The 12,829-nt window shown below is 27.9% G+C and overlaps 3 protein-coding genes across 15 annotated transcripts in view; 1 reads left to right on the top strand and 2 right to left on the bottom strand.

Moving 5' to 3' along the window:
• Nucleotides 1-316: 316 nt before the first annotated feature.
• LOC126917569 (SHC-transforming protein 1) lies at nucleotides 317-4,453 on the bottom strand. 4 transcript variants are annotated; one of them, XM_050724552.1, is made up of 11 exons: nucleotides 4,199-4,453; nucleotides 3,681-3,808; nucleotides 3,518-3,588; nucleotides 3,341-3,401; nucleotides 3,086-3,259; nucleotides 2,828-2,991; nucleotides 2,507-2,742; nucleotides 2,279-2,428; nucleotides 2,087-2,214; nucleotides 1,912-2,022; nucleotides 317-1,831 (listed from the first exon to the last, which is right to left on the bottom strand). In XM_050724552.1, exons 2-11 carry the CDS (start codon nucleotides 3,777-3,779, stop codon nucleotides 1,697-1,699), a joined length of 1,329 nt encoding a protein of 442 aa, XP_050580509.1. In that variant the 5' UTR covers nucleotides 3,780-3,808; nucleotides 4,199-4,453; the 3' UTR covers nucleotides 317-1,696. The 4 variants fall into 4 exon arrangements, with proteins under 4 accessions (XP_050580509.1, XP_050580511.1, XP_050580510.1 ...); XM_050724554.1 differs by having other exon boundaries at nucleotides 3,681-3,788; XM_050724553.1 differs by lacking the exon at nucleotides 4,199-4,453 and adding an exon at nucleotides 3,986-4,192.
• Nucleotides 4,454-4,850: 397 nt separating this feature from the next.
• Nucleotides 4,851-12,829, top strand: part of LOC126917564 (crossover junction endonuclease MUS81) — a 44,775-nt gene continuing 36,796 nt past the window's right edge. The window contains exons 1-9 of one of the 5 annotated variants that reach the window (XM_050724540.1): nucleotides 4,852-5,845; nucleotides 5,926-6,031; nucleotides 6,120-6,240; nucleotides 6,326-6,835; nucleotides 6,905-7,121; nucleotides 7,199-7,411; nucleotides 7,503-7,616; nucleotides 7,686-7,824; nucleotides 11,687-12,676. In XM_050724540.1, coding sequence (XP_050580497.1) covers nucleotides 5,480-5,845; nucleotides 5,926-6,031; nucleotides 6,120-6,240; nucleotides 6,326-6,835; nucleotides 6,905-7,121; nucleotides 7,199-7,411; nucleotides 7,503-7,616; nucleotides 7,686-7,824; nucleotides 11,687-11,754 — 1,854 coding nt within the window. In that variant the 5' untranslated portion in view covers nucleotides 4,852-5,479 and the 3' untranslated portion in view covers nucleotides 11,755-12,676. Of the gene's footprint in view, nucleotides 5,846-5,925; nucleotides 6,032-6,119; nucleotides 6,241-6,325; nucleotides 6,836-6,904; nucleotides 7,122-7,198; nucleotides 7,412-7,502; nucleotides 7,617-7,666; nucleotides 8,042-8,177; nucleotides 8,492-11,686; nucleotides 12,677-12,829 lie in introns of those variants that run through there. The other 4 variants (XM_050724541.1, XM_050724543.1, XM_050724539.1 and 1 more) reach the window with 4 other exon arrangements.
• On the bottom strand, nucleotides 8,244-11,806 carry LOC126917578 (odorant receptor 9a-like). Of its 6 annotated transcripts, none has more exons than XM_050724587.1 (11): nucleotides 11,660-11,806; nucleotides 11,146-11,590; nucleotides 10,330-10,499; nucleotides 10,054-10,179; nucleotides 9,876-9,993; nucleotides 9,522-9,786; nucleotides 9,283-9,399; nucleotides 9,092-9,182; nucleotides 8,747-8,883; nucleotides 8,547-8,679; nucleotides 8,244-8,463 (listed from the first exon to the last, which is right to left on the bottom strand). In XM_050724587.1, exons 3-11 carry the CDS (start codon nucleotides 10,360-10,362, stop codon nucleotides 8,410-8,412), a joined length of 1,074 nt encoding a protein of 357 aa, XP_050580544.1. In that variant the 5' UTR covers nucleotides 10,363-10,499; nucleotides 11,146-11,590; nucleotides 11,660-11,806; the 3' UTR covers nucleotides 8,244-8,409. The 6 variants fall into 6 exon arrangements, with proteins under 6 accessions (XP_050580544.1, XP_050580546.1, XP_050580545.1 ...); XM_050724589.1 differs by having other exon boundaries at nucleotides 9,633-9,786; XM_050724588.1 differs by having other exon boundaries at nucleotides 8,244-8,679.

The raw sequence follows: 12,829 nt of genomic DNA, 5'->3' as shown, positions 1-12,829 counted from the left end.
CTAATCCCGACATCCGGACACCATTCTAAAAATGTGGAAATCATAATAAATTAAAGATTTTTCAATTTGTAATTGGTTTATCAAAATATAGTTATTTGTTTCAAGTTTAATTCTTTCTGTATTCTTTCTAAATTAATGATTATTCACAAATATTTTAATTTGTTGTGTATATACGATATTATTCTCAAAGAAACTATATAAGCAATAAATTATCAGATACGATTTAATATTGTAATTTTGTAGCGCATAATCAATAATTCATACTTATGTACTATCATCATATATTTCTATTTTAAAATAATGGAAGGTAAAAATATTAAATATTATAATTTGTATATTTTAATACTAAAAACATTACAATAAAGGCCATATTTAAGCGCAATAAATATTTTAATGTATGCATAATATAAAAGTGCAAACGCGAGGTCCTTTGCAGGACTCAGTTCAAATATTTCTGCAAATAAATATGCAGAATACAAAATTTACTTTGATTATTATATATTTAGATAAAATATAAATATACAATTCTCTATTAAAATTGAGATTACAAATGAAAATACCTCACAAATATGGAATCAAAATGTCATACTGTCAGGATATTACAAAATTCGTAAAAATATATATACATATGCATATATATATATATATGTATATATATATATCTTTTATGCACATAACTATTTTGCGAGTTTTATAACATGAAATGACTAAAATTACAAAACATTTTTTTATGAAAGCCATAATCTATATGGTAAAGTTATATATAAAATTAAAAATGTATAGTTTTATTTTATTCAGTAGTCAGTACCAAATCTTCACTAAAAAATTAAATTGTGGCACACTTTGAGGTGTAGTAATGGCATATGTAAGATACTATTTTGAATCTTACACAAAAGTTGAATTAATTAGATGTAAATTGAATAAAAAAACTATATTTGATTTAATATTGAGTTATATCGAATAATTGATTTTAGTCAATTTAAAAAAATCTTTGTCTAATATTTAACAGATGTAACATTGATATATTTTAAGTTGAAAGTTATCTTTTAATATTCGTTAATATCATTTAATGTTATCTTTTTATATATTTTAAGTTGAATATTTAATGAAAAGAGAAATTCATATAGTTTTGCAACTATAAATTTATAAGTATTTGTAAACAATTAAAGATACGTATGTTATGTTCATATTTAATGGAAGTATACTGGTACTATTTAAAAATTATGTATGAGAAAGTATCTCAAAAATTCAATTTAATAAATTAAACAAAGAATACTGTAAATACTACCATTTTTTATACATATACTTCTTTTTACAAAAAAATTGATACATAAAAATACTTTGATAAAATCTTTTACACACTAATTATCATAATTTAACATCTAATAATAACTTCTTTAATTTTGAATATGATTCAACACCTCTCTCTGCAAGGCGATATTATTAATAATTATAGGATTATATTTCGTGAAATATTAAGTCTTTCTTTTGATAAGAATAGAAAGTAAAATTTGGATAAACCGTTTTTCTGATAAACCTTTTTCTTCTCTTTTAAAGAAAAGTATTCATGGCATAAAATTTTTGCTATGAAAAGCATATTCAGTATCGATTTCTTTTAGTAAATACCAGTGAGATTGATCGATACCAAATGTGAATCTCATTCGTTACTTTGTGCACTATTATAAATTTCTAAAAATCAATTATTTGCACGTCTGGGAATTGGATATCGAAGTACTAAAACACTGTCTGCTGATATAATTGGTAATACATTGTCACAATGATGATTTACTAAATGGCTAACGCTATCGAAAACTCGGTCTTTTGTGCGAACCTGGAATTACAATAAATCATAAATATTTGCCTTTTCAATGTATGTAGATTTCTTCCAATGTTATGTTCTGAAATACTTACTACGCCTTCCGGATCAATTAACAGTAAATGTTTTGGAGTACCATTGTTCATACCAGTAAGGACATATTGTCCAGGCGAGCCTTGAGATTCTCGAACCAAAAAGTCACCATCCTGTCAAATATGTTATATTGGAAATATACACAACTTATGTATAAATATTAATCGTAATACTTACCCTCGTTAACATTGATTCTGCTTCAGCGCGACTAACACTACCATGGAACCATATCTCTTGTTTTAATTGTTGCTTTTGAGAATGGGGGCTTAATCTATTCAAATCTGATATCGCAGAACTAAATGGCTCTATAAAATTATATTATGTTATATGCTGGAATTTTAAATGCTATATCAACATTAAATTACTTACGCATATCAAACACATCGAAAAGTGATGTTTGGTCACGATGACTTTCTCTTGTAGCTGCTATGACACTATCATTTACATAGTTATGTTCAGGAGGAATATTGAAATTTGTTGATGTTCCATCAGAATTCAAGTCAATTAAGTTATCACTTTCTACAATAACAGAAATGAAATTAGTTTTCATTATTAAATGAAATTACTAATAATAATAAAATTTTAAAAGAATGTTACCTGCCCATTGTTGATGATGTCTATCAGAATTTATGGAAAATGTGTCATGTAAAGCAGAGTTTTGTACATTGCTACGTGACACATGATTTTGAGTAGAATGATGATGTTTTAAATTAGGTAGTGTTGATGCCGAAATTGGTAATGGTGGAACTGGTGGAGGGCCAATATCAGGTGGTACTTTCCCTGGTAGATCATTATAATAATCTCTATCTTCTCGCATGCCATTTAACATAGGGCTGTATTATAAAAAAGATATATTAAATAACATATTAAAGATTAATTTTATAATAAATAAAATTTGTTTTTAATATCTATAATTACTGTAATGAAGCTGGTTTTGTAAGAAATTCTTTAAATCGTAATTCAAAAGCTTGTCCAATAGTAGATATGACATCTTGTGCAAGTCCTCCTCCACACTCTAATACATAACAAGCACGCCATTCTTGCATATTTTTAGCAACATATGCTACAAAATCTAATATTTCCTATAAAAAAATATATTAACCAGTTCATATGTCTGGCAATTATTGTATAATACAAATGATAATAAAAACTAATATTTCATAACATATAATTTACCGTATCTCCACCTGAAGCAAAGGATATACGTGGCATTTCATGTTTGGCAATAGTATGTCCAGTCTCTATGTTAGTCAAAGCTAAGCTGCAGCTACTAATAGTTAAATTTATCGTAGCACCTGTATGTTCCATGCGAGGTTTATCTGCTATGGCTCTTAACACTTTCCTATCCACCTTCAAATATAAATTATTATAAATATAAAGCCGCAATTATAAAAGTAAAAATTAATATACATACATAATTAATATACATACCCTCCTCTTTTTATCTGCAGATTTTAAACCAGCTGCTTCACAAACTCTGTTTATACATTCTCTAAAAAAATTTGTTCATGATATATTAAGAACATACATTTATACTTTTAGTGTTTCTTTACATGTAAAATAAATTCTACAAATAAATGTGTTTTAAAAATTTATTAAAAAGCTTACTTGGCAACACATGATCTTGTTTCAAAATCTAAGCTTTTCATAGATGTGTATACTTCAAGACATCCTATATACTGAAAATCATATAATATAATAGTCAAACACTTATAATTTGTAAAAAATTATTTTAATGTTACACATTGATAACAGAAAAATAGAAACTTACTTTAACAGTATAGGTAATTCCTTCTTTGCTCACTAAATGATCAGGGTGTAACCATCCTCTGGCTGGTTTACTTATAAAACTACTACCTCCAGTTGCCATTTCTAAATTCTATGCACATAAGTATACAACTACAACATAAGCATTTTAAATATTATACAAAATATAAAATTTTGTACAATAAGATAGAAAAAAAATATCATTCAGAATGTTTTGTAGGCATATTATGTTTGTAATTTTTGTTCAAATTTGAAACTAATAATCATACATTTTTCCAATTAAATATGTATAAATACAGTATTGCTTACAATGTCTTTGACACTTTGAAATTATAGTTATGATGGTAAATCGACAATGAATATTACATAATGCAGACAACGTTACTTGACATTATACTTCAATTGAAATACATTTCTGGCAGTGACAACCGAATGCGAATAACTAAGATATTCCGTAAATTGCGAACAAGAAAATTTTGATTAACACACGAATACATGATTTATCAGGAAATGAGATCATACCTCGCAGACGGTTACTGGAATCACACATCTACGATACAATTATACTCATTAGGTACACTAATCATTTCATAGAAATTTTTTTCGGTCACTATATAAAATGTAGTACTATAATAAATTCGTATTGCTCTGCATTTTCTGCTACACTCAAATTAGGAGACACATTTACTATCTTGTAGAAAATTCCATAAATGCCAAACAAAAATTATCGACAATTTAACTATGTTCCCTTTATCACCGACTGAACCAGCATGCTTTGTCTATTTTAAAATGTATATTAAGTATACCATGATTTGTAATCAATTTTCGTATTACACATTTCACACTATATACAACACAACTTTTCTATTATTCATTATTAAAAGATAAAGGTATATATATATATATATATATATATATATATATATATATATATATATATATATATATATATATATATATTAAAATAAATTGTTAGTTAAATATAAATAATTTATTAATATTACTCCATCGGTAATAATTTTATTTTACGAAAAAGAGAATTAAATATATATTAGTTTTTATATAAAAGAGATCAAAAATACATATTTATACTACACATATAAATTTTACTTATTTTTGGTTGGTTAGTAATATGAATTATTATATATGAATTATATTTATTATATTTTATAAAATTCTATATGAATTAATATTTTCTTAAGATTTCTAGTAATATTGAAATTTTTATATCACTACTACGATCATATAAAGAGGTTTCGACACTCGCTAGAGAAAACCGTCCGAAAATTGAGTCGTGTCTAGTTGTGAAAAATCATCATGGAAGTTCAATAAAATCCAAGTTTTTGTAAGACGGACAGACTCCTTGTCTTCCATGCTAATTTTTCGCAGGTAGTCACACTCGATTTTCGTTAAGCTTCAGTATTATATGAGTGTCAAGACTCGAGAATTTTTTAGAAGATCATGATTAATACTGTCAGAAATGTCAGAGCTATCTTGACTTAACATCCTATATTATGTGAATCTGTCCTTAAGAAAATTTCTTAAGAATAATTTTAAAATGTTCATTGTTTAATGTATTTATTCATACGTTTATAAAAGTAATGATCTTGCATTTAAAAGGGGATGTGTATATAAATATATGTATAGATCGTGAAGATTTGAAGTTCTACACCTAAAATTGATATACATACAGATTTCAACCTCAAAAATATTTTGTGTTTGGTTGAAGTATTAATTTCATAATTTATTAAACTTCATAACATACATAATATAATCTTTTGCATACCATGATATAAAAGTACTATGAAAAGAATAAAACTTAAGCCTAAAAATCCAAACCCACTATTTGAGCTCTGGTTAGAAGAATGGAGAAAAGAGGCTGCATCGAGAAATTCCGACTTGCAATATCATTTTTCGAAAGCACTTGCTGCATTAAAAAAATATCCCTTACCATTAAAATCTGGGAAGGATTGTATAATATTGCAACACTTCGGCACAAAATTATGCTCCATGTTAGATAGAAAACTCAAAGAATATAAAGTTCAAAATAATGACTCAACAAGTGTGAAGAATGTTTGCAAGCACTGCAGTTTTAATGAACAACCTGTATTTAAAAGGAAACACAGATCACAACAAATTATTGTGGACACAGATTTCGTACCTGAAAGAGTAAATATATTTATATATTTCTTATATACAGACGTAATAACATATTAAAGAAATAAACTTAATAAATATTTTGTTTCAAGACAGAACTAACAATATTTGATGACTTAAATTTATCATCTTGGAATGTAGAAAATTATGCTGCCTTATTGATATTATATAAGAAAACACTAGACTCATGTTATTTAGGTATATTTCAAAGAATATTTTTAATTTTTTTGTAAGTGTATTCTATTATTAAATTATTAAATCACTAATGAATGTTATAATTTATTAGGATATACTACAGAAACAGATCTACTGTTGGAAATGAAACAATTGTGTGGGCATGGAGCAAAGACTTCAATCTTAGATTTGTTTGAAAGTGGATTAATTTCTATGATAGGTAGACCAATTAGGTAATAATATTTATTAATAACAATTTTTAAAATTATATGTGAATTTAACATTTCTGTAGTATTAAAAGTAATATAACTTGTATAGGTATAATCTTACAGAGCATGGTATAAGTATTTCAAAGAAGATATGTGAAATTACAAATACTGATGTAATATCATTAAATTCTTTTGAAGTATTAAATAGAATTCAAGTCTCATTAAAATCATTGATTACCCAAAAGTCTAAGTTAATAAAAGATTCAGCCGATCTTAATAATAGGAATGAGGATACACAAATATTTATACAATCTGCTAAGGATATACAAACCAAGAATTTAGAACCTCCAACAATATATAAGTCTAAATCTGTAGAAACTATTACTATTGAAGATCACTGCCAACAATTTGATAAAAATTTTGTAAAACAAAAATCAAAGGAAAATATTGTCTATCCAAAAAAAATGCAAGAAAAAACGAAAGAAGTAAAAGATATGAATCATGTACATAATTTAGAAAATAATGAAACAGATTTTACAGATGATTTTCAAAGAAACTATTATTTAGAATCAAGTAATTTCGATATAATACTATTAGTAGATACACAAGAGACTGCTGGGTATGTTTACATTTTGTTAAATTCTAATGTTAAAATTTTATCATATATTTGTAAACAATTTTCATATAGTGGTAGGACAGAACCTCAACATGATGCTACTATCACAGGACTAACAGAGTTTGGTGTATCATTTGAGATACGTCATTTAAAAGTTGGTGATTTTGCATGGATTGCTAGGTGTAGAAGAAATAAAAATAATGAATTAATTTTACCCTTTATAGTAGAAAGGAAACGAATAGATGATTTAAGTGCAAGTATTACAGATGGAAGATTTCATGAACAAAAGGTATATGTATGACATATGTATACATAATTTATATTTATATATTTTTATATGGTTAAATAGAATGTTACTTTATATAGTTTAGATTAAAGCAATCTGGAATTACAAATCTTATGTACATAATTGAAGATTATGAGAAGGGTCAAAGATTGACAATACCACATTCATCATTGATGCAAGCTTCCATTAATACTTTGATACAAGATGGTTTCTCTGTAAAATATACTAAGAATCATAAAGATTCTATGTTCTATTTGTCATCATTAACTAGAATTTTAATAAAAATGTTTAAAGTACCTAATCTTTTTACAACAAATTTTTATATTTTTGTGTAGTTATGTAATTTAGTTTGAATCGTATTATATAGCAAATATATTTTTCTAGGAAAAAAACCTGATAGGTTGTAAAAAAGAAGTTATCACACGAACAAATATTTTAAATAATACCTGTAGTCTCATGGTATTTGAAGAATTTAATAAAGCAGCTTCTAAACAAAAGGTATTTAAGCTATTTATCACTGATCATTGATTTAATGTTTACATTTTTAGGTGTTAATACATTTTTTAGGTTTTTAAAGTAAATCAAATGTTTGTCCGCCAACTGCTACAGTTAAAAGGAATGTCCATAGATAAAGCCTTAGCAATTGTAGAACATTATCCAACTCCCCGATTATTAGTTGAAGCTTTTCAGAAGTCTGATTGCAATGGTGAGTTATTATTAGCCACTATTGAATTTGGTGATAAAAAACGTCTTATAGGATCAGTAATTAGTAAAACAATTTATCAATTGTATATGAAAAAAGATCTAAACTGATAACTGAAATTTTACACGAATAAAGACATAAATGAATATTATATGTACAAAAAAATGAACAAAATTTTATACAATAATGATATAGAGAATAATACTTTTATAGAATTATATATTTTATAATGTTCATACTCTCTGTAAAACCTTTTATTATATATATGGTGTTGGGCTCATTAATGATCACTACTAGTTACTATTTTCAAAATATTTAGCAATAATACCCCAATGAGTACATGCCACAAATTTCAGAATAGCAGCATCAGTGACAAATTGATAAAAAATTTTATTGAACCAGAATATAACAATTTATTGACGTACTTGGTAAAGTATATCATTTTATTTCAATAATATATGTCTTTTTTCCATTCAGAATGTAATCATAATCATATAACATTGACATAACTCTTAGAAAATGTAAGATTGGGTTATCATTAAACCATAAAATTACTAGAAACGAATATTTTCGAGTAGGTACGAACGATTATTCTCTCAGTGACAAGAACATGGTGAAATACGACATACAAGCTTTAACAGTCTTGAAATTAAAGAATTATTATTACTAACATCCGCTTAAATTATTATAACATGATACTTTTATTAATTTCCATTATTACGTACTATTCCAAAACTTTCAATGTTCATCTTGTATATCCCCGCTGCTGTCAATATACACGGTTTGTTGGACCTCACTTGCATTAGGTAAAATACCTTTTGAGCTTTTGTCGGTATTTTATACCAATCCGAGTCATATCTGCCCCGAAATCCATAAGTTTAGATTATTTGCGGCTTTCTTTATTTTATATGTGTTAAAAACTTACATTTTATTGGCCAATTCTACGCTTTGATCCAGTAATGTTTGCCCTGGTAGACTAAACATGTACAAATGAAATTGTTGTCCTATAAAGTAGACAATAGCCCTGATGGCTTCTGCCGGTCGGTCCAAGAACACAATTATCTAGAAGGTAAAAGCATCGGTTTCGTTCTTTCTCAATACTTATTCGACTCAGGATGTTCCTCCTAATTCAAACTTTTATAAAAAGAATTAAAAAAAACATGGTAGTTACATAAAAACTGTTTTACATATGTTAACATTTGCATTTTCAAGAAATGCAGAAAAAATCAACAATCTAGTAATTTCTAAGGTGTGTAAAAGATGTTCTTACTTCAACAGCTGTTACGCTGAGAATGACTGCATTCAACACCATTGTAATCAAGTACAAATTCCGGCAACATTTCTCGAGGACGTCATAAAGTCTTAAAATATGACAAATGAACCAAAGTCAGTTCAAATTGTATTAATTTCTTATCGATTATTAGTTTACTATTAACTAGTCGGACTTAAAACTATACAGACTGAAGACATTTATAATGCATCATCACGCATTCTTTGAAAGCATCGTATCCAATGTTGCGTATGTTAATGCCATTTTTCTCGACAAAATTATTTTCTGCAGTTTTCTGAACCTGGGATCTGTACATGCGAATAATTGAAATCCAAATAAGTAAACATATACAAATGAAGTATACTCTTTACCGCGTAATACAATTTTTGCATTGTTTTAACAGAATTTTTATTTAAACCATTGTATTTACCCACACACTGCAAATAATCCGCAAGCGTGATAAATAATAGCAATGTATAACGAATCTACCGAGATTATCGTCACCACGATAATAATCGCACAAAGAGATAAATGCACATACACGATGTAAAAGTGTTCTTCGTTATCTAGGATACCATAGTGAACTTGAAATACATTATTTCGTTGTCGGGTTTCGTTTAATGGTATAATAATATCTAGGATGGGATTACATAACGGAAGGGACAAAAATATTAAGAGAGCTATTAATAACGTTCCTGGAAGAATTATTTTTAATTAAAAATTATTTTTATATCCAACAATTGTTGTGGAAGTATATAATAAAAATCATAAGATGACCACTTACTTCTGTACAGACATGCAACTTTATTGCCGTGTTTGGTAAATTTATCTAGCATTTGTAATTCGTTTTTTGATTCCAGTAATTTCCAATCTTCTTCCAAGGAATTAAATAATTTTCTAAACTAATGATGTCTTGATTATTATGACTTTGTATGTGAAGGAGGTATTAAATACATACGTACCAGTGTTTTGTTGGAATAGATGTTTAGTATTTTTGTAACACTGATAAGTACTGTAAGTATATGCGGTAAATTTAGGATGACGTTATCGAAATCTTTGTTACGTATGGCATCGTATAGTTGCATAGACTATGGAATCGTGAATCCCGATCATGTAATAATATTAACTGATTACTTATTCTGCTATTTATTTATTTTTCATTATATTCATCGATTAATAATAATAATCATAAAAACGACGTTTGAACAACGCAATTTCATAGCGTACGTTCCTCTTACCGTTGGAGCAAAGAAGCTCATAAAACTGCACATTATTGCAATTACTATAATATTACTGGTACGATCTTCCTGATACGGATTTATCCCACAAATTGACAGATACTGTTTAAGCGGCTTATGGTAGCTAATATCGAACAGATTAAAATCTTGCTTGCTGTTTGCCTGAAACACTGAACATTGCCGTTTAAACTAACAATTCAAGTATTTATTGAAAAATGTGACTCAACATTGAATTAGATATCGTAATGTAAAATATGCTAGAATGAAGAAGAAAAAGAGAAAATGATATGATGTGCAAAAATAAGAAATTTATTTCGACATTTATTTTTTGGTAATTGAAACACTTATAATCAGTGAATTATAAGACCGAGTTACCGCAATAATCATAATTTGATATCAAATTTTTGTATAAATTTTTACCTTTATGGACACAAGTAAAGAAATGGAACTTATATAGAGATTCGCTTTACCGATTAAAATTAATATATTTTGGTATATTATGAGAAATCTATGAAATTTTACATCTTTAAATTTCGCATAATTGCAAAAGAATCCAGTCAGTCATAATATAGAATATATCCAGTTTTCTCTTACTATTTAAATTTCTTAGATCTGTCTAGTACAATCGACTTATTAGTAAACGAGGCGGCGAAAGTGATTTAACGAAGTTGTATGAAGTATGAAGTATGAAAGTTGTTCTTTATATTGTACACCGAGAAATTGAAATGGATCCTACAAATGCACTTATATTCCTTCACCCGATGTCTGTGAAAGCATGTAATTTTTACCATCGAATTAGTTTGACGGTTTGCTTACCGGCAAGTATGCATTATAGCACAATGTTGGGTAGCACGACATCGAATAATAATCATGTCGTAGATGTGAAAATAATAGGCCATCGGTTGCTGGAGTGTCAATCATTTGCGTTGGGAATTGAAAACCTGTGGTTACTCTGAAATATCGACCTCACTGGTTGTGACACAACCTTAGTCGATGACGATCGGCGATAGCAGTAGGTTTTCAATCAATTTATTCCTTGAAGATTCTTTGGTGGTTAATATCTTACGAGCAAGAAGCATGCGTATGTGTGCGATGGACATTGCAGTGACACTCAATTACTTATTGCGTTGTATATTTGTAACGCATCGTTCAAAGTTTTATACACATATTATATTAATCAACAAGCTGCTATATAGTATATTCGGCTACAGGTATAAAAATATTTAAGGGGCGATACTTGAAGTTAAAATATGATGAAAATCTAGAATAAAAAGATTGTGTTTTCGGTTTTCTTTTTTAGTTATTGAGAATTAAATATTATCCAAAATACCTCTGTGCCGAGCAACTTTCTTTACAGGAACCAAAGTAGGTGAGCCTAAGCAGCGGGGTATACAGGGTTCCTTAAATCGAACGATAGATGGATAGCAGCTTATCTTGTACAAGCCGTAAGGAAAAAGATTACAACATTCGAAAATATAACTCATTATGCCTACTGAGTAAAATCCATATATAAAATCCAGCATATTGAAAAACTGTATATGAATATTGGCGAAATGAAATCTTACGCGAACAATGGTTATGAAACTGTGGCAGCACTCGACAGCAAATACCACCGGACGACACCAAGTGTCGGAATACGGCAGCGCAATGGTTAACGCCTTAGGTTACAAACATTTGGGACCCGCCTTCAAATCCTGGTGACCGGAGTCCGATTTTTCTTTCCACGATTCTTAAATGAGAAGAAAATGCAGCAGTACCTACCCCAGCAGCGACATCTACAGCCAGCAACTATAACTATCACGGCCTAATCACCTCAAAACTAACTACTAATCTTGTTAAAATGCTTGGTAACAACGTAATTATATAGAAATATGATAAAAGAACCAAACTCAGGTCTAGTTATATTAATTTCTTATCGATTATTAGTTTAGAAGAGATATAACGCAGCATCACATATTCTTTAAACTCTTCGTACCCAATGCTCTTAATATTAGCGCCATTTCTTTTCGGTAGAATTATTTTCTGCAATTGAGATCTGTATACGTTAATAATTGAAATTCAAATAAATGGACATTCATGAATGAAATATATATACCTTGTACCGTGTGATATTATTTTTGCACAGTTTTGATACTATTCTTATAGGAACTATTATATTTATCCATTTATTTGTTTAGGAATTATTAAGCAGTACTTCAGAGAAATGAAATTTTGCACAAATAATGGTTATAGATCAGCCTAGCCTTGAGAAGAGTTTAAATAACTTTATATAGAGAAATAAAGAAGCCAAAATGATTTCTTCAGGAAGTCTTACAAAAGAAAGCGAAATGTCTCTCTCATTTTCAAGGTATTATCATTAGCTTATAAAAGTGATTAAGTAACAATGATTTACAGTATTAAGCGAGATCAATCTATATTTAAAAATATTTAAAAATATTCTGTGAAAGATATAGTTTAATAATTTTATTTACATCGATAACGTTGTTTAAACTATTCAACA

The sequence above is a fragment of the Bombus affinis genome, chromosome 6, assembly GCF_024516045.1.
Source record: "Bombus affinis isolate iyBomAffi1 chromosome 6, iyBomAffi1.2, whole genome shotgun sequence".
Lineage (NCBI taxonomy): Eukaryota > Metazoa > Arthropoda > Insecta > Hymenoptera > Apidae > Bombus > Bombus affinis.
This window is presented reverse-complemented; position numbering and strand designations above follow the sequence as displayed.